Below are 21,635 nucleotides of genomic sequence, written 5' to 3'. Positions count from 1 at the left end.
TTTCAATAGTTTCAAAAGAAATATTCAAAAAGAGACCGGTGGCTTTGCCTGAGAAATACAAATCTTAGGTGTCAAAGCCCCCTTACAGTTTATGGTGTTGTCTGTCACCCTGCAGAACTCACCTGAACTCTCGTGGATACTGTTTTACAAGCCAGTCCACGTCAAAGCAGTAGTTAAACTAGATGGGAGAAAAGAAGAGTAAGCCATGGGTAATTCTGCCAAACAGTTCAGAAGGAGAATTGTTTAGTTATTACGTTTAAGGAAACTCTAAAATAATGATGCACTACATATATTATTTGTAAACCTGGAGGGTTATGCTGCAATACTAATAAATCTATAATTTATCTTAAATACATGGTTAAAAGAACCTAAATAGAGCCAAGTACATGAGATAACAGGTTGTCAGGAAATTATCTCTGCATGCTTTGGCAGCATCTGTACTTGTCTGCAGGGTGTTATTACATTATGTCTAATGGCCTTGAGATTAATTTAAATAAAGGGGCTTATAAATTTATCCCTTTTCCCCTAGGTGATTATAAAAAGACAGATACTGCAGACAAACATCCTAGGACTTTCAGAAATGAACATTACCTTTCAGGCTAACTTATTAGCTAGCTTTGTATACAGCCACCTGGGACCAGACATTTACTAGGCTTATAACAATTAAAGCTTAAATGCAAGTTCTGTACTAGTCTCATCTGTACAGCTCCTCCCCACACCTGGGTAATTAGTAACTTAGTAACTCAACTGAGTTACTAACAGGGCATTTGCAAATGCTCCCCACCTTCCAAATGGACACCAGGACTCTCAATGCCAAACCAAAGATAAAAGAAGCCTGGCTTTCCTCAGGGACAGAGCCATTTGTTCCGACCATTTACTTGAGGGTCTGGAGCATTACATGATTTGTCAACACAAAGGGACCAGCTCAGTCAGGAAGGAGCCATTGAACATGAAAATTCACATTTTTCTAACTTGACTTGGCCTTCACTACTCACACCTCACCACTCTATGCACCAGAGTTAACTCAGTCCCACGAATTAATCGGTGTCCCCAAAAGAAGTGTCCTATTCTAGTCTTTCAGGCTAGAATGTCCAAAGTGACTTCTTGGCCAGTGGAACCTGAGTCAAAAATCTCTCTTGATAGTGACATCCCCATTCTATGTTGATGGCCATGGATCCCATGACTGTGGCACTTGAGCTAGCTTCCAGGTATGTGCCATCTCGGTCTTTGCATGGGACTGAGACCCTCAAGATTCACTTCTCATATTTTCTCATGGAGTTGTTTAATTACTTGTCTACATTCACCCAAAGAAAAAACACCTTAAAGGTATACTCACCTGAGCTGAAGAAACAAGCGTTCCAAATAAAGGAGATAAAATATCTGAGAAGACAAAACATAAATCTAATTCACACTCACAAAAATCCTCTAGTCATAATAATCACTACTAACTTATTCAACAGTCACTGACAATCAAGATCTGACTCAGAACACAGTAAGCTAAAACGTTACTACAAAGTCAGACTTTAATGTTTCATAAAATTCAAAAAATAATTTCCCTATGGTATTTAATATTTATCATATATTTTTATAAGACAAGGTAAAACTAAAATCTACAACTTCAGTACTGAATGACTTATCAATTTTAGAAACAATATGGACAATAATGATACAAATTCTTTTCAGATCTCTGAACTTCTACCTCCTCCAAATACCCATTCAAGTCCCTCTTCAGGAAACCTCCCAATTTAAGACTAGAAAGACTTTCTAGAAAGATTTTATAAACCTTGATAGTTTGGGAAGACTTTCCAGAAAGACTGGAAAGCACTTACCAAGAGCAACCTGCTGCCTGTGAATGAAAGCACAGAGGCACCCACAATTCTAAACTCACATTCCTGGTGTTCCTGGTCATCTCTAGGGAAGTCCCACTTTGTACCCATTCAAGCTTTACATTAGATAGGTTGGAAAGCTCACTTCTCAAACTATACCATGAGAGGAAGTACAGGATCATCATGACCTTCCATCATAGCAGTCACACCTGTGGAGACGTTAGGTGCCAAGCAGTGTTCTTAGCACTTCCCATGTATTACTTACTCCGCATATCCATTTTCTAGGTGGGGTCTGTTATTCCTACTTTATAGAGGAGGAGCCTCTTTAGGAGGCTGCCCACAGACACACAGCTAGGAAGGGGTAGAGTTGGGGTTTGAACCTAGGCTGTCTGGCTCCAGCACCTTCGCTCATACCCACTAAACTGTCTCTGAGAATTAAGACTGGTCTTATTCATCTGAAAAATATTTACTGAGTGCCTCCTATCTTCTGGAGGTTGAGCTAGATGCTGGGGTAGAAAGATTTTCGGAGAATAACAACAAAAAAAAATCATAAGGAAGTTCCTACCTTATTAGAAGAGTTGCAGAGATAAACTGCAATACATTCTTCCATTTTGCCCCCACCAGCATGTATTTCTACCCTTCTAAATTTTACCCATCTTTCAAGGGCCTTTTAAAGTGTCCCTTCCTCCATGAGATCTTCTAAACCATCTAAAATTATGGCACATGGTAGAGTGCTATAGCAAACAGCATGGATTCTGATGCCAGAATGTCATTACCAGTTCTATGACCTTGGGCACTTTTCTAAACTGCAGATCCATCACTTATCCAAGGAAGACAATTATAACATCTACTCTTAAGACTGTCCTGAGGACTAAAGGAGAAAATACATGTAAGCGCCATCATGTTACCACAATATCTTGGTGCTAGCAGCCAGTTATTTTATTATATAGAGCAAAACTTGGCAAAATTCTTTAAGTATTTGTCAGTCTGTCTCAAACAAACAAAAAACTTGACAAATACCAAGAGATTCTCAAAAAGAAAACAACCTGCAGAAGATTCTACAATATAGAATACTCGACATGTATACATCACACACAATATAGTTACATACTGTATATATATATACAAAAAATACTGCTGACAGTGAACATTACTATTCTTAAATATGGGACAAGAAAAAATTGTGAAATAAGGATAATAATGTTTATTGTGTGTATCTGCCATGTGAATATATTACATTGGTCACTTCATGTATGTGCTCTGATTTTTCTGCATTTCCAGTTTAAAGATGAACAAGCTGAAATTCAGAGAATGTTAGGTCCTGTGTTAACAATTCATACAGCAAATCAGTGGTGAAGCCAGAAAGCAGATTCTAGAGCTCCTGCTGTTCCCCCTGCAAGTGCTTCCTGAGGGATAAGGAGAGCAAACTAAGACCATCTTTTGATCCACAAATGAAACATCTATTTGCACTCAGGCACTTTTTTTTTCCTTCTTTACTGAGAGCCAAAACCAGGCTTTTAAGCAGTGATTCTCAAACCTGACTGGGCAGTAGAATCCCCTGAAGGGCTCGTGAAAACAGATGGCAGGGTATCACCCTCAGAGTCTGATTCAACAAATCTGGAATGGGGTCTGAGAATTTGCATTTTAACAAATGCCAGGTGATGCTGAGGCTGCTGGTCCTAGGCCCATGGAGAACTACTGTTAAGTATCTGTTACTTTGCTGATAAAGTGTAATAATTCATAAAGCTTAATCTTTAACCTCAAAGTTAAATAATGTGCTGGGTACGGTGGCTCACGTCTGTAATCCCAGCACTTTGGGAGGCTGAGGTGGGCGGATCACGAAGTCAGCAGTTCACGACCAGCCTGACCAACTTGTGAAACCCTGTCTCTAATATAAATTCAAAATAAAAATAAAAATAGCCGGGCATGGTGGCATGCACCTGTAATCCTAGCTACTCAGGAGGCTGAGGCAGGAGAATTGCTTGAATCCAGGAGGCAGATGTTGCAGTAAGCCAAGATCATGCCACGGCACTCCAGCCTGGGTGACAGAGCAAGACTCCGTCTCGGAAAAAAAAAAAAGTTAAATAATGCTAAACATTGTGCTAAGGGATACAAGGGGTTGAGCTACAGGGTTTTGAAAACATATCCTCTGCCCAAGTTAAGTAAATAGTCTGCTGTCAAACTAATGCACTTGGCTGTCAAGAATTTTTTTCCCAAAAGTAGTTAAGAACACAAAGAGTTCTCAGAAATCATTCTAGGCTGCCCTCCTTGTTTCATGCAGGAGACTCTCAAGTGCAATTCAATAGCTCCTTGACATCCAGCATCTTCTTACCCTTGATGTGGAGGGCTCCGGAGTTATACTTTGGCTTAATTCCCGAGACTCTAGTGAGGTAAAACTGGTAGGGGTTCCCTTTATCCAGCATGTCCCAAATGTCCTGGCCCTCCCCTGACGTCTCGTATTCACTTTCCTCCTCCTCCTTGAGCCTGTGGCAGGTGGGAGGTCCATGATTTTCAGTTCTTTGGGCAGCGCCTTCATTGGGAGCAGAGATGTCCTTCTCCTCTTTGATCACCACTTTCTCAGCCTGCTTCTGAGGCCTTTCTGGATGCAGCTCATCATCACTGCTGGACAGACACCAACCTAGGTCCTCCTGGGAACCGCTTTTCTGCCTTTTGAGAGGTAAAACTGAATCTGTGTTGCTGAATTTCACAGGTGATACTTTCCTCTTGTGTGCAGCTTTCCGGGCCTCGGAACAGGTGTACCTGGGCTCATTTGCTGCTCCTTGCCCAAGAGAAGAGGTAGACGGCTTGTCTGGTTTTGGCTTTTCTTCTTCACTTTCATCACTACTGGATATGGTCCACCTCCCATAATCGCCTTCCTGAGACATTACACTCCTGGAAATGAAAGGTGGAAACATCAGCATTTCCCATTCATTAGGCTACTGGCAAAATAACTTTATTGCTCTCAACTTCCCTGTCAGATGAGCTGATACCTTGCAGAGGCTGAACCACTTAACATCAGCTGCTTTTTAGGTGTTTATAGGCACATTACCAGAATCCGCTATCAGATTCCCTTTGTCTACCTTCCCCACCTCCCGCTAAGTTTTTTTTCTTTCTTTCTTTTCTTTTTTGGTAGAGACAGGGTTTCACCATTGTTGCCCAGGCTGGTCTTGAACTCCTGGACTCAAGTGATCCACCCACCTTGGCCTTCCAAAGTGCTGGGATTATAGGTATGAACCACCAACCCTGGCCTTGTCTTTCAAACTAAACTTTGTTTTTAGATGTCCTAGGAAAGGGTGTTGAAACCAACCAAACAAACATTCATTCTTGACCCTGAAGCTTCCAACAAGTGTCTGGGGTTAAGGTCAATTTAATCTATGTTCAAATACTTAAGGTGAAATTGGAATTTACAAGCCTAGCCTTTACCCAAGCACAGGCACCCATAGGCTTTCAGTGATTATGTCTTACTTCCCAAAAGACAACCCATTTACCATGAAGCTTAAAGTTTTCAAGAGGAATGCCAAATGACCACTTAGGTATATACACTATTTATACCACTTTCATGAGGACCCAACTAACTCAAGATATCCCATTGGCCACATCATAAATCTACTAAAACCTGCACAGAGATAACTTGTACTAAAGCAACACATTTTTATTTTTTAAGCCACAAAGTCAAATTCTACTTTCTTGTTCTGAGAAAAGGAAAGTACACGCAAGAGACACTTTTGGTGTTACTACATAATCTCATCAATTCAATGGTTAAGGAATAACTAAGTAGACTTTCCAGATAGCTAAAAACCAGTTCCTCAGTGATACTTTTAACATTTTAGCACAAGACCCAGAGGAAAATTACAAAACTCAATAGTCTGTGCTCAGATTAACAGAGTATCTTTTAAGTTTCTGCTGTTTTAAAGAGGTTGAAAAAGAGGCATTGAGTGGAGTAAACCAAGATGGTGACACTCCCTTACAAGACCCACATTCCTCCTAAAAAGTGAATTCCACATTAATTCTACATCAAAAGATTTGCAAATGAATACATATGCATATGTCTCTACATGAGAAATAAAAGTCTTGGCCAAGGGGACCCCAGAGAAACCTTAAAAGCTGAGTTCCAGGCCATGATGGGATGGGAGCTCAGACATGCCTGTTATATCCCCTCCCTTTTGCTGTTTAAACACAACTGACCAGAGATCATAAGACTGGCAGAGTAGATTCTGTGGCAATACGACATCAAATCATAAATAAGACCTACGGTCATGCCAAGCAAGGGTTAAATCACAAAATGCTACCCTTAAAGAATAAACTATAATCTACCTGCCCCAGGGTTTTTTCTTTAGCAGCTAAACAAGCACTGGTCTGGAGATAAGTAATATCTAAACAATTGCAGTTTACCTATTGCCAGATAGATGCTTGACTAACTGACCCCTCTGATTCCACAGGCCATCACCACAGCTGTCATTGGACAACAGACCAACTTCAGCAACTTTCTCCTGATAAGAAACCACAGACTGGTTCTGATCAGTCCTCAGAGACTGAGCACTGAGTGCCTTCAGGTCCCTCCTTCACCTTTTGACATAGGGGGCCTAACTGTAATTCATTTAAATGTTAAGGCTCCATCCCAAAGTGACCATGAGATGCACAAAACATGAATGTTTGTCATCACCTGTGCACCTGTGCCCCCTTTTCTGAATATTCATAGCTCCTCCTACGCCTGTTGAATACGTATACTTGCCAATCCATTCAGCGTAAATCCCAGCTCTACCCTCTCCTCCCTGGGATGCTGTTAAAGTCTCTGCCTGAGGCTGTGTTTCCCAGCCTGTCAGCCACACTGCAGGCTATAACCCCTTATAAGAAGCTCTCCTTTCTAAACATATAGATCTCATGATTTTTCAGTGGACCCAGCTAAACAACCAAACAAACAAACCAAAAAAAACACCTATTTTAAAGGTATTTATCCCTTTTGACAATTTCTCATTTAACCTTTTTCAATTAGCTACCAGTCAAGTCAAACAAGCCTTCTATAACTTACACATTTCAGGGACTATTATGCAAGAATGCATCAAGACAATAATCTGGCCTGTGTTCTTCATGGCTCAGAGTCACTATTACCCCACCAGGCATGAACATTATCTCACAGCCAAAGCCTACAGACTGCAGAGAGGGCTGGGGCCACCTGCTCCTGTACTAGTGACCCCAGACTGTCTGGCTCTTTTGAGCCTTCATATCTGCTTTCTAAAAGTTTTCTATTCATTTCTATACTCTGTCCAGCCCACTTCTAGGGGTTGTTAAAACTCATAGCATAGGAATATTTTCCCTAAACTGTTTCTAATCTGCTATGGGTTAAGAAACTAGATAACTGGGGTTGTAGAATTGTATTGTCATGGTTAAAGGGGTCTGAGTGCCCAGTTTCCTCCATGAAAGAGATTAGATTGATTTACTACTGAACACTTACTTAAGCAGCTCAGAGGTGTTCCTTCTGGGTTTAAAAACACACAGACACACACACAAAACCTTAGGTTCCTCTAGTGTTCTAGAGTCTAGAGGTTGCTGGATAGAGGTATTTAAGCTGTTACAATTCACTTTGAAGAAACTATTTCACTGGCTACCACGGTTTTGTGACTTTAAAGTTATTTAGGAAGAACCACCCTAGGAAAAACCACTCTCTGAAAGTCAGCTCTAGCTTGCTTTGAATTCTAGAACAGCTCTAAAGCAAGGTGCTTAATAATAGAATCTTCAATTACAGTCCTCAGGCTGTTCTCTATAGATACCTTGCCCATTCTAAGGCAAATAGCAGGTCTCAGTTTTTGGTGAGAAAGGATTCAGCTTCCCTCTTAGAAGCAGACTGCAGAATCTTCAGAGGCTACCATCATCTCTTCCCTAGGTGAATAACAAATATGGTTGACTGTATTATATAAATATTAGATACAATGAGTTCTAAATTTCTCTTCAAAGAATCGGTGTGTCAGTATGTTCAGTTATTTGTCCTTCATTTTAAAGTTGAACTTCCTTATAGTTTCAGTAAACAACCTTCTCCACCAGTTCTAATCAGTTGTTCACATATGTTCCCCAGTCCCTAGCTCTGTCCTGACTCATCCTGGTCACCTGCTTTGACCTAGGTCACCCCTGGCTACCTGCTCTGACCTGCCTGTAACAGTCCTTCCTGCCAAACCACCCACCCTGACACTCCGGCTTGTACTCCTGCTCTCTTAAAAATAGCCAATCAGGATTAGTCTAGCCTGCATGGTCTAACCCTAGCCAATAGGAGAACGACACACCAGTAGGGGTGACGTCTGTCAGGAATAAGTATCCCTTTTCCTCCTTGTCCAGGTGTGTGCTCACCGTTGCTCCATCAGTGAGGCACAACCTTCTATGAGGTAAACTGCCTTGCTAAGAGGATTTATATTTGAGTGCTATTTCTTTCGTGGCATCAAAATATTACTTATACCATAAATAAAATGGAATTCCCAAACCATCAGAATTCTGTAGGTAAAATCCTTAGCAACTCTGTGAATTAGAGAATTTAAAAAGTTTTTTAGTTTTATCATTATCTACATTTTCTAAAACCACATGGAAGTGGAATTCTCTCCAACAAAGTAGGACAAGTGGGTAAAAAATAAAGCTTTTAAAAAGACATTTTCTAGAGAACAAAGCCTTTCTTGGGGTTCTGCTCTATACATAAAGTTTTGAACTTGCTGACACTCAAATATATGCCAGAGTTGCTTATTAAAGACAACACAATACAATGTATTGGGTTACAATTTAGTGCAATACACTAATAAAATTGTGTCTTGCAATTAAGTGTAGCAGCTTAATGTAGCAGCTTACCAATCTCTTTATGAAATCAAGGCATGCAGCCAGTTGGAAAAGGACTGCTGGTAAACACTAATATCAAACTTTTACTTTGGATAACTGGATGGTCACCAGTATCAGAATTACCTCCCTCATATAGGATCTGGTGCCCAGCATTCCAGAGTGTTTTGTATTCAAGTCATACAGTTTTTACAAATGTAGAACCCAAGAGCTTTCCTTCAATTGTTTATCATTTGTCTTCCCTACCTGGGCAGTGCTTGGTATAGCATAAATCTAAAGTCACACCTTTTGTGAGCGGTACCGAATCAGAGAATGCAATATAGCTATGTTGATCCTGAATCCTGGCACTCAATCAGGACAGCACAGTGTTTCCTAAGTGGAAGTGATTGGGATCTGACATTATGAAATAACCTCCCTTTCCATTCCAATCCAAACTCCCTGTTTAAATCAAGAAGAAAGTTGTAGTGTTGTATAAATGCTTTTAATCTTGATTTTGAACAAATAGCAGGTCTGGGCTCTTCTGTAGGCACAAACAGTTTTGTTTACCATCCACAGAAGGTATCTTATGGCTATGTTATATTTGAAATAGCAAAATACAGTTTATGTAAAAGAATGATTGGATTCAAACAAAAATACTGAGTGTATGATAGTCTATGTAATAGCAAAAGGAGGCAGACAAATCCCTAGGCAGATAGGGGCAGGTCCCCAGTGAAACCCCACCTACAAACCAAAGACAGTTTAAAGCCTGAAAGCCAAGCTACAAGTCTTGGACAGATCCACGGACCAGATTGAGAACCTCTCTTCCGACTTGGCACACTTTCCTCTGATTAATCCCCACCCTTCACCTACTTTACAGACACCTACTTTTCCCTAATTAGTTTTTTATACTGTCATGCCCACCTTTGAAGTGGTGCCTTTGTTTTAGCCTTTTTTGCATACTCATAAACCAATTAGCATACACTTCCCCAATCTGAGCCCACAAAAGCCCTGACCTCAGCCATAATGAGGAACTGCCCACCTTTGGGTGGGGGCAGGGGCGTACCCGACTTCAGGTAGGGGCCGCCCACTTAGGGTTCTCTCTGCTGAGAACTGGTTCACTGCTCAATAAAACTCATCTCTGCCCTTCTCCCCTTCGGTTGTCAGCCTAACCTCATTATTCCTGGACGTGGGACAAGAAACTGGGACCTGCTAAACAGCGAGTACAGCAAATAGAGCTATAACCCTGTAGCACTTGGTTCCACTGGTGGAGCAATGGGAGAGGGAACTGCTGGCTGCCACACACTCCCATTCGCTGGGCTGCGGATGGTGGGACTAAAAGAGCTGTTAACACATCCCTATTTGCCTGGCATCTCCAAGTGTTCAGGCATCACTGTGTCCCCTTTGTCTGGACCCTGGAGTCTGCTGCCGGAGTCACTTACCATACGCCCGGGCCAGCCACAAGCCTTGCATGGAGCCTATACGTGGACCAGCACTTGGAGGAGCCAGCTGGGCCTCCAGGCTCACTCACTCACATACGCCCTCCTCGTGGGCTGAGCATGCAGTCATGCTGGCCACAGGTTGTGGGCCAGGATGAAAGCCAAATGCAGCCTGCCACGCTGAGTGGGCAGAGCACTTCCTGTGGCCAGCTCAGGGCCGGAGGTCTCCAGCTGGCAAAGCAGCACTAGAAAAATCCTGCGTCGTATGTGTTGAGAGAACAAAACAAACTGGGAAAAAGGCAGGTGAGTGGTTGAAATTTGGCAAACACTGCACTGACACGAAAAACCTAAAGAATATTTCCCATCAAGTGCTAGCTCAGGGCACTGTTAGCGCTTTTATTAAGGACTTTAAAATATGTGGTGGATATGAAAGGGTACTCCATTTAGAGCTGCTAGTATTTCCTCTCTCCCCACTATACCAGACCCAGCTGGGTCATTTCTCTTGCACCTCCATCAGCTCCTTCTCATGGAGCTTAAAGACTATCACTTGGGCCTGGGACCAGGTTCCTCAGATGAGTCCCCTTGTGGCCAGTGATAGGCAAACATGGGCCGTTGTCTCAAACCCAGCCCTCACTAGGGAGTAAACGTGCACTTGGGCAGGTTAGTTAACTGCTAAGCCTCAGTTTTTTAGTTCATAAAATGGATATCATGCTTACCCCCCAGACTTCATTCATTCAACAACTTACTGGGCAGCTATTATGTGCCAAAAACTGAGAATGAAGCGTTAATGATATACAGCTTCTACCTTAGCAGAGCATAATTTCAGAGCAGAAGAGACAGACCCACACATACAAACTGTAATAGCCAAAATGACTAGACGTTCATTACATTTTATGAGACAAAAAATAGGGGTGGCCTTACTTTGAAACATGCTGAAGCAGTGACATATAAATGAGACCCAGAGGGCCAAAAGGAACCTGCTGTCTAAATGATGGTGTAAAGAGTATTCCAAGCAGAGGGAACCCAGCCTGCAGAGGTGAGAGAGGTCATGAAAAACGACTTAGGCAAGGCAGGCAGTGGTTCAGGATAAAGGGGGTGAGGGGAGAAAACTTGCTAAAGACATTGGATTTTATGCTAAGAACAATGGGGCCCCATTGAGGGCTTTAAGAAGAAGGGAAGTCCAATTTGTCCTTTTTTTTGGAGACAGAGTCTTACTCTGTCACTGAGGCTGCAGTTCAATGGCTAGATCTTGGCTCACTGCAAACTCTGCCTCCTAGGTTCAAGCAATTCTCCCGCCTCAGCCTCCCGAGGAGCTGGGATTACAGGCATCCGCCATCATGCTCAGCTAATTTTTGTAGAAATGGGATTTCACCATGTTGGCCAGGCTGGTCTTGAACTCCTAACCTCAAGTGATCTGCCCCCCCTGTCTCCCGAAGTGCTGGGATTACAGGCGTGAGCCACCGCGCCCCGCCGTCGATTTGCCTTTTTAATACAAATGTGTGCTAAAACTCTGTAGAGAATGGTTTGGAGACAAAGAAGTGAGAGCGCTCTTGCTGACGGCGTTAGGGACTGATTAGGAACGTGAGGAAGTGACGACAGCAACTGCTAACTTCACTGCATGCTCACCTGGAGCCAGGCACGCTTTGAAGCGCCGCATCGGGTGTCAACTCGCTTCACCCTCAGGACAACTCTGTACTACGGTGACGGTCCCCGTATATTGGAAAACCGAGCACAGAAAGCTTAACCGCCTGGCACGTGGTGGGCGCTTTCCTACTCACTTTCGAACCTGTAAGCTTAGGTTAGGGAATAAGAACCTGAGCAGGGGCCCCTCGCGTCGCGCCCGGGCAAGACTCGGGGTCCCCGCGGCGCCCGTGCGCGCCCCCTGAAGCGCTGTGATCGGAGGAAACCGAGGCCCCGGGGCCGAGGCGACCCTGTCCCGTCTTCCTGGCCGCGCCATTTCCTCGCGTTCCGTTTCCAGCCTTGCCGGACTCCAGCAGCCCGCGCACCACGACAGGGCCAGGAGCAGGATCCTGAGCCAAACCGCAGCCTGCGAGAAACCGCGCCAAGTCCGCGCCCGAGGTCGCACAGCACCTACCTGAGGCGCGCAGAACACACACTCACCTCGGATCCCGCCCCACCGACGGCTATCGCGCATGCGCTCAGTTCAAACACTTCGGGCAGCGGCGCTTGCCCGAAGCCCGGCCCCTTCCCCTTCCGGGAACCCACTGCTGGGTCCTAAAGCCCGCCGGGTGTTTCCCCAGGACGGGGCGGGGCCTCCCCTAGCTCTCAGCTTTCTTTCTGGAGACTTCTTAAAACGAGAGGGAAACCAGAAAGCCGTCCCCTAACTTCTCTCTAGTTAACTATTAGCAAGACTCACCCTCTTTATAGGATTATCATGGCCCAGGCTCCCAGGGCTCCATGCAGCGGTGTTTAAAGTGGAGAGAGGATAGGCTTAGGTTAAAGGCAGCTGCAAGGAGACCTGTGTCCTGGGAGGGGATGGGTGCAGAGTTTAAAATCGGCTGTAAAATAAAAAGTTAAATGAGTTCCCATTGGACTCAGAACCTCTAATGTCTGTTCCTACTTAGAAACAGTTGCGTTCTTTAAAAATCTTCTGAGAAACGGAACTCTCCCCACGTTCCTTGCCTTTAATAAAGATGTTTGCTATGAAATTTGGGCTTGGTGCTGTTTATGGTATTTATTATTGGAATGTTTTTCAACCTAGGCATCTCTCCCAGAGGATTGAGTGAAATACATTTTTGTGAACATAACAGCTCGTTTCGTTCATTGAAGACCTACTTTGTGCTAGGCACAGTGCAAGGTGCTGGGGTTGTCTGGAGGGCAGAACACACGTAGTAGCTACCCTGGGTGCTCGATCCCAATGACTTGCTGATCTGAACGAGAATCCTGGACTTGGCTCTTCGTTTGGTTCTTTTTATGCTTGTGTACACTCTTTTTGTCTGCATATAATGTTTAGCATAGTGCCATTGATCTAAATGATTAAAAGTAACTTATTGCAAGATGGAGGGAGAGAATGAAGGAAATTCCGAACCAGGACACATTGAACTAGCACCTAAAAGCGCTTGGATTCACAGCCGCGCGCAAGGAGTGAAGGGGACAGGGCAGCGGGTGGAGCCAAGTGCTGGGGGCAGGCTGGGAGCTTCACCGCCCCGGGCGGCTCCAAGGAAACCTGATTAAACAAAGGCTCTGGCCAATAGCCCTGCGGGATTAACGCGAGTGGCTGGCAGGTTGTCCAATGGGAGGAGACGTCGGAGTTGCGCGGTGAAGTTCGGCTTCCTGAGCCGCGGTGGGCGTGGCCGTGGTAGGCTGCAAGCCAGGCTAGGGCAGTTGTGGTGGGTGGTTGGGTTGCTCCGGTTTGGTTGTTGCTGTCGCGATGTTCTTCTCCGAGATTGTGGCCAGGTCGCGGACGTGGGAAGCCAGTCCCTCGGAACACAGGATGTGGGTGAAAGTAGGTGTCCGGAGGGCGACTGAGTATTGGACTTCAGCTTGGCCCGGGCCTCTCGCTTCTTCCCCGCCGGTCTCACTCTGCCCAGTCGTACAGACCAGACCTGGGCTGCCCCTCCAAAGGGTTGTGGTTACGGAGCTACAGGGCTCCTGGCTCCCGGTCCAGGACTACGGCTACCTCCAACTTCCTTCTCCTTTCCCTCCACATAGTCTATTAATGGTAATCTGGAATCTTCATCTCTCCTCCCGCTTTTCAAAACCAGCGCCTTTGCCTCACCTTCCTAACTCCAGGACTGAATTTTGGGTAGAATTTATCTCAGTGGTCTAAATGAATTAATTTGCGTCAGCCTAGCGGTTAACTCGTTTGCACTTTCTTGAGGGAAATTTCAGCCCATCTTTAAGATTTCTTGAGAGTTAATATTGGCACAAGGAAATTCCGTTTTCAAACTCTACAGCTGGGCCAAGTTTTAGATTTTCGAGGTCCAAACTATATAATCAACTAGTAATAAAAATAAGAAACCGTTTCTGTCTCATTAACTAAAGCTATTCAATGTTCTTCAGGTATTTAAAGCATGTGATGAAGATCACAAAGGATATCTCAGCAGAGAGGACTTTAAAGTTGCTGTTGTAATGCTGTTTGGGTACAAGCCCTCCAAGGTAGAGCTTTCTTATATATTTGGGTTGGAGTAGACGATCAATAGTGAATGGATCCTAAGAAAAGTTCACGGGGCTAGCTTAGGATGTTTATAAAGTCAACCGCTGCTTTATAAGCAATTTCAGAGATATTTCCAGTGCTGAATTTTAGTTTCCTCTTAACATCTCAACCCAGAGATGAAGTAGAAGTCTATACGACTGGAGCCTACACAAGCCTATCTCACCTCCAGGCTGCTAATAACTATAATAAATACAAGATGCTAGAGAGGTGTCAAGAGGCAAGGCTGAGTGGGGAGCGTCGGTAACAGAAGAAATTTACATAGGACATGACACAGAGTCTCTTAAGCTTTACTTTTGTTGCTTTGTTTATAAAATATATCCACAGCCAAAAAATTAAAACAGTGCAGAAAGGTATAAAGTTGAACATAAAATCCCCTCCCTGCCTACAAGAGGGTCGCACTTGTGGGGGATTACCATTATTAACAGTTTTTTGTGTAGTTGTGAAATTTTCTATCCGTGACAAACATGAATGCATAATCTTTTGTTGAAAACATAAATGGGTAAATATTGTGCCTACTTTAACTTGCTCAGGTTATTTAGGTTTTTTTATTATTATTATTCCTACAAACATTTCTGCAGTGATACACATATTTATGTCCTTGTGGCTGCATATCTGTGGAGTTAAGTTCCTAGAAGTATAATTGCTAGGTCATGGGATATGTACATTTAGAATTTTGTTAGATATTGCTCTCCAGAAAAGGTTGCACCAATTCGCCAATAATGAGAATTGAGCTGAGCCCCCATGAACCTGCTACTTTAGTAGGACAAGTTTTCTGTTCACTCCTGTCTTTATGCTTTTCTGCTTTCCTGTTACATTCATTCTAGAGAAAGTGCCCTTCTTGTTAAGCTGGAATTAGAGTCAAAATAATGTCTAGATTCAAGAAACTGAACTGCAACCATCAGGCACAGGGAGCACTCAGGGCTCAGCCTGGAATGCCAATCCTCACTCATTAGACCAGACAGCTTGGCGATTAATTATGGCCCAGCTGTTCCTCATGAGTGGGCTCTACCTTTCTGCCAGATTGAAAGCCCAGCAAAGCCAGGGACCCTGTGATGTCATGCTTCCCCACCCTATTTGCGTCAACAGAACATATTTACTGTGAAGTTGTGATGCACAGTAAATCTTAATATATTCTCTTGACCCAAGTCGGTTGAACAACCCAGGTGAGCTCAGAGTGGCTCAACTATGAGGGGCTGCTTAGTTACTGTGAAGCTTATTACGGAGCTCAAAGAAGCGATCAGGGCTGACTCTTAGAAATTGCAGCTCTCCTGTTAACCTGCAGTCATTTCAGCTGGAAGCAGGTCAGCTAAATAGAGTCAGTCTGTGAAGCATTGTATTTAACTTGGATTCACCTGAAATGATAACTTGTCTCATTTTGTCTTTATCACCCTTGAGCCTATATGGTTTCAATTTTAGAATGAGGAATTTAATGATAGTTACAGTGATGTAACTTATTGTACATACACTCCATGAAATTTAACAGATTTTACTTTTCATACTGGGGTGAAGTTTTCTATTTTATTTTTTAAGCAAATGAACTATTTACTAACCACAGGTCACTAATCAGTATTTATTTATAGGATATCACCTATACACTTTGTCATTTGTACATGAACTTTTCTTACACAAGCGACAATGTATAATTTCTGTGAAATTCAACAGATTTTTATACTAGTTTGAGGTTTGGGGTTAATTTTTGAATATTGCTTTTGAGCAAATGAAATATTTACTGACTGCTGATCATGAAGAAGTAAAATGTTTACATAATAAATCACTTATACATTCATGCAATTGCTTACATAATGAAATTTATTTATTATTAGAGATAGCGTCTTGCTCTATCACCCAGGCTAGAGTGCAGTGGCATGATCTAGGCTCACTGCAACCTCCACCTTCCAGGTTCAAGCAATTCTGCCTCAGCCTCCCGAGTAGCTGGGACTACAGATGCATGCCACCACACCTGGTTTGTTTTGTTTTTTTTTTTTGGTATTTTTAGTATAGTCGGAGTTTCACCATTTTGGCCAAGCTAGTCTCCAACTCCTGACCTCAAGTGATCCACCCACCTCAGCCTCCCAAAGTGCTAGGATTACAGGCGTGAGCCACTGTGCCCACCCATACATAGTGAAATTTATTAAGTGTTCCTCTTTAATAAAAGGAATACTTGCTAGTTGCTAGTGATACAAAGATGAATGAAGCAGAGTCTCTACTTCAAAGCAGTTCAGAGTTTAATGTGGAGAGACATACAACTGTGACAGATGCCAAGAAAGAGAAGAGATTGAAAAACAAAGTGGAGAGAGATCCAAGATGGCTGATGATTAGCAGCTCGGGCACGTACCTCCCAGTGAAAGCGCAAAGAACGAGAGGACGCCACACTTTCAGACGAATATTAGTTGCTCACGGACCACGAGATTCCCAGTGGAGGAGCTCCACGGGTCGCCAGGGCGACTCTTGTGGCCGGCGTGGCGGTTTTGCTGGTGCCTTAGCACGCCAGTTCTTGGTGCAGAGTCCGGATATTCCCGGGCAGAAAAGCACCATCAATCTTAACACCGCTCTTTTGGCCGGCTCAGTGGATTGCTCAGATTTCGGCGCTGGGAATCAACAAGTTGGACGTCAGAGACCCAGTTAGAAAGTCGGTAATTATAAAGACGACAGACGGACAAATATATAATGAAGGGAAGAAACCAGCGTAAAAAGGTAGAGAATACTCAAAATCAGAATGCCTCTCCCTCTACAGGGGATTGCAATTCCTCATCAGTAACGGAACAAGGCTTAATAGATTACACCGGTATTCCAATAACAGAAGCAGGTTTCCAAACGTGGGTGATAAGAAACTTCTGTGAATTAAAAGAACTTATTCTAACCCAATGCAAAGAAACTAAGAACCCTGAAAAAAGGTTTAACGAAATGTTAATGAGAATGGACAATTTAGAGAAGAATATAAGTGAATTGATGGAGCTGAAAAACACAACACGAGAACTTCGCGAAGCTTGCACAAGTTTAAACAGTCGAATTGATCAAGCGGAAGGAAGGATATCAGAAGTCGAGGACCAGCTCAGTGAAATGAAACGAGAAGACAAGAATGCAGAAAAAAGGATGAAAAGGAATGAGCAAAGTCTCCAGGAAATATGGGACTATGTGAAAAGACCTAATTTACGTTTGATAGGTGTACCTGAATGTGATGAAGAGAATGAATCCAAGTTGGAAAATACTCTTCAGGATATCATTCAGGAAAATTTTCCCAACCTGGCAAGGCAGGGTAATATTCAACTCCAGGTAATACAGAGAACACCACAAAGATATTCTTCAAGAAGACCAAGCCCAAGGCACATAATTGCCAGATTTATTAGGGTTGAAATGAAGGAGAAAATACTAAGGGCAGCTAGAGAGAAAGGTCAGGTTACCCATAAAGGGAAACCTATCAGACTTACAGCAGATCTCTCAGCAGAAACCCTACAAGCCAGAAAAGAGTGGGGACCAATATTTAACATCCTTAAAGAAAAGAACTTTCAACCCAGAATTTCCTATCCAGCCAAACTAAGCTTTATGTGCGAAGGAAAAATTAAATCTTTTGCGAACAAACAAGTACTTAGAGAGTTCACCACCACCAGGCCTGCTTTACAAGAGCTTCTGAAAGAAGCACTATACATATAAAGGAACAACCAATATCAGCCTTTCCAAAAATATATCAAAAAGCAAAGAACTTTAACACAATAAAAAATTCACATCAACTAATGGGCAAAACAGCCAGCTAGCATCAAATGCTGGTATTAAACTTACATATATTTTAATTGGATAAAAAGCCAAAACCCATCGGTATGCTGCATCCGGGCCCATCTTACATGAAACAATACACAAAGACTCAGAGAGAAGGAGGAAGATTTACCAATTGAACAGAGAGTAAAAATAAACTAATAAACAAAAAGCAGCAGATGCAATTCTCACCTCTGATAAAGTAGACTTTAAAGCAACAAAGATCAAAAGAGGCGAGGAATGACATTACATAATGGCAAAAGGATCAATGCAACAAGAAGAGCTAACGATTCTATAGATCAACGAGATAGAAAATTAACAAGGACATTCAGAACTTGAACTCAGACCCGGAACAAGTAAACTTAATAAATATTTATAGTACTCTCCACTTCAAATACACAAAACATACATTACCACCTCACACCTATTCCAAAGGTGACTATATAATTGGAAGTAAATCACTCCTCAGTAATCGCATAGCATTTCATAGGTTTACATTAAATATTGGTTGGCTGTTTGTTTGTTATCTTCTTCCCTTACTCCTTCCTGATTACATCATTAAGTATAATTATCAGTATAAAAGAGGTTTTTAATACCCATTACTAAATTGCATTCTAGCCTGGGCAAGAAAGCAATACTCCCATTCTCTCTCCCTCTTTCTTTTCCTTCTCCCTCCTCCCCATTCTCTCTCTCTCTTTCTCTTCCTTTTTTCTCCTTCCTATTCTCTCTCTCTCTTTCTCTTTAAAAAAAAAAAAAAAAAAAAAAAAAGATGTTTCTGAAAAGAAAAGAGGGCGATGGGGCGGGGAAGAGAAGGTTTCCAGAGGCTTTCACAACCTGAGCGCCTCACAAAAAAAAAAAAAAAAAAAAAAAAAAAAAAAGAAAAACAAAGTGAAGGGAACAAAGAAGCAAGGCCTAATTCTAGTGATGACTATAACAGTCTGAGTGGTCATTTAGACTAGAGAAGATGGGCTACTCTGATAAGTATCTAGGAGCACTTTGTGAGTGGTGGGACAAGTTAGGCCTGGATGATTGACTGGATGCAGTGGTGGTAAGAGTGACATGACCACCAGGAGTGAAGGGATAGCAATGCCACCAATTAAGAGAAAATTTAAGAGTAGATTCAGAGGAAGTTAGTGAGTTTCGATTGGAATACATTGAGTTTGAGGCAGCCATGGGCATTCCAGGTGCATTTACTTGTTAAATACTGTGCTGGCTATTCAGGTTATGGTGGTGAGAATCTGCTGTTAGATCTGCCTCCCTGAGATGTAGGAATCTGAAATTGGGTGGAGAGGGTAGGACTGGAGATAGTCTTGGGGCTCCTTGGTTTCCAGGTGGCTGCTCAAAACATGAGGCTGGATGGCATTGCCCAGGAAGAGTATGCAGAATAAGAAGAGTCATGGTCTGAGGATAGAACGTTAGGGAATACCAACATTTAAGGGGAGGCAGGGGACTTGACGAAAACGGCATGGGCACCATTTGGCAGGGACAAGAGGAACCAGGAAAATGCAGGGAATCCAAGACTGGCAAAAGTTTGAGACTAGAAGTGGAGAAATTATGTCAGATGCTGCCAAGGCTCTAATACTCCAATGTTTATAATGCCCTCGTAACAGTGTGGTAAAGGGCTTATATTTTAACATTTAATGAAAGCAGGTACTCATGCTTTCTGTACAGTGTTTAAAGTCTCAAATGTTTAAAAATGCATAGAGGAAAAAAGCTGATTAGTCTAAAATGATAACAGTGATTTTCATTGGATGGCTGATTTTTCAATTTTCTTCATAATTTTTTGAATTTTTTGTGCTTTCTACATCAATCATATGGTACTTTTATAATCAGGAAAAAAAAATTTAAAACTAGAGCCACTGAGCCCATTATAACAATTGTTTGTATTTGTCTAAAGTAGAAAAGCTGCCCGTTAGATTATATTATATATGGGACAGCCAAATTGATTTTCTGTGCTTAAACTCTTTTGGTCAATGGAATAAAGTTTTGGGGGCCATTAGAGGCTAGCAGATTAGTGTCTGCTATTTTATAGATGTTGATGGAAAAGCAAAATGACTGTTATGGCTGTTGTGTATCATCACTTGTCTGCTTGGTTCGACAAACTTGGTTTCTTGTAAAAATAGATCCTTATTCCCACCCGAAGATTTAAGAACTTGCGCTGTGAAAACATTTGATAAAATTACATGTTCTGTTATTTTTTCCTCTTTTCTAGATAGAAGTGGATTCTGTGATGTCTTCAATAAATCCAAATACTTCTGGTAATATGAAAGTTAATGTTAATTTTTAGTACCTTATTTAGACACTGATATGGTTTGGATGTGTCCCCACTGCAATCTCATCTTGAATTCCCATGTGTTATGGGAGGGACCTGGTGGAAGGCAATTGCATCATGGGAGCGGGTTTTTCCCATGCTGTTCTTGTGATACTGAATACGTTTTATGAGATCTGATGGCTTTATAAGGGGGGGCGGTTCCCTGCATAAGCTCTCTCTTTGCCTTCTGCCACCATGTAAGACATGTCTTGCTTTTCCTTGCCTTCTGCCATGATTCTGCGGCTTCCCCAGCCACGTGGAACTGAAGTCCGTTAAACCTCTTTCTTTTGTAAATTGCCCAGCCTTGGATATGTCTTTATCAGTAGCATGAAAATGGACCAATACAGACACTCACAAAATGACAATTAAAAACAGAAACTGTATAGCATTATATTTAAGCACATCTTTGTTTTGTTTCTCATCCAAAAGAAAGGGTTTGGTTGTTTTTATTTTTTTTTTAATTTTTAATTTTTGTAGGTGTATATGTATATATATAGAGAGAGGCAGTACATGACATGTTTTGATATAGGCATGTAATGTGTAATAATCACATCATGGGAAATGAGATAACTATTCCCTCGAACATTTATCCTTTGTGTTACAAACCAGTTACACTCTTTAGTTGTTTTAAAATGTGTAACTATTTTGACTATAGTCACCCTGTTGTGCTATCAAATACTAGGTATTAATAATCAAATCATGGAGAATGGAGTATCCATCCTATCAGGCATTTATCTTTCATGTTATCAAGAATCCAATTATACTCTTTTGATTATTTTTTAATGTACAGTTAAGTTATTATAGTTACCATTGCTGTACTATCAAATACTAGGTCTTATTCCTTTTTTTTTTTTTTTTTGCATCCATTAACCATCCACACCTCTCCCCAACGCCCCCACTACCCTTCCCTGCCTCTGGTAACCATCCTTCTACTTTTATGTTCACGAATGCAGTCATCTAGATTTTTAGATCCCATAAGTGAGGACATGCAGTGTTTGAGTTTCTGTGCCTTATTTCGCTTAACATAATGACCTCCCATTTCCATCTATGTTGCTGCAAATGACAGGATCTGTTTCTTTTTTATTGCTGAATAGTACTCCATTGTGTATATGTACCACATTTTCTTTATCCATTCATCTGTTGATGGACACTGAGGCTTCCAAATCTTGCCTATTGTGAACAGTGCTGCAACAAACAGTAATGGAGAGTACAGATACCTCTTCCATATGCTAATTTCCTTTCTTTTGGGTATATACCCAGCAGTGGGATTGCTGGATTATATGGTATGTCTTTTTTTAGTTTTTAGAATCTCCAAGTGGTTCTCCATAGTGATTGTACTAATTTGC

General features: G+C 42.2%; 2 protein-coding genes across 6 annotated transcripts in view; one reads left to right on the top strand and one right to left on the bottom strand.

Moving 5' to 3' along the window:
* The window catches only part of TDP1 (tyrosyl-DNA phosphodiesterase 1), an 84,267-nt gene extending 72,043 nt beyond the window's left edge, over nt 1-12,224 (bottom strand). For 2 of the 3 annotated variants that reach the window (XM_012453102.2, XM_012453103.3), the window contains exons 1-4: nt 12,147-12,217; nt 4,159-4,718; nt 1,337-1,380; nt 123-178 (exon numbers count right to left, since the gene is read on the bottom strand). In XM_012453102.2, coding sequence (XP_012308525.2) covers nt 123-178; nt 1,337-1,380; nt 4,159-4,711 — 653 coding nt within the window. In that variant the 5' untranslated portion in view covers nt 4,712-4,718; nt 12,147-12,217. Of the gene's footprint in view, nt 1-122; nt 179-1,336; nt 1,381-4,158; nt 4,719-12,146 lie in introns of all 3 variants that reach the window. The other variant, XM_012453101.2, reaches the window with a different exon arrangement.
* Nucleotides 12,225-13,382: 1,158 nt separating this feature from the next.
* The window catches only part of EFCAB11 (EF-hand calcium binding domain 11), a 163,546-nt gene continuing 155,293 nt past the window's right edge, over nt 13,383-21,635 (top strand). For all 3 annotated transcript variants that reach the window (XM_012453097.2, XM_012453098.3, XM_012453099.2), the window contains exons 1-3: nt 13,383-13,517; nt 14,075-14,170; nt 20,191-20,236. In XM_012453097.2, the coding sequence (XP_012308520.1) occupies nt 13,443-13,517; nt 14,075-14,170; nt 20,191-20,236 (217 nt within the window). In that variant the 5' untranslated portion in view covers nt 13,383-13,442. The remainder of the gene's footprint in view (nt 13,518-14,074; nt 14,171-20,190; nt 20,237-21,635) is intronic.

This window comes from Aotus nancymaae, unplaced genomic scaffold (genome assembly GCF_030222135.1).
Source record: "Aotus nancymaae isolate 86718 unplaced genomic scaffold, 86718_ANA_hifiasm-v0.15.2.pri h1tg000011l, whole genome shotgun sequence".
Lineage (NCBI taxonomy): Eukaryota > Metazoa > Chordata > Mammalia > Primates > Aotidae > Aotus > Aotus nancymaae.
Note: the sequence above shows the minus strand (reverse complement) of the source record. Positions and strands in the feature narration are given on the sequence as shown.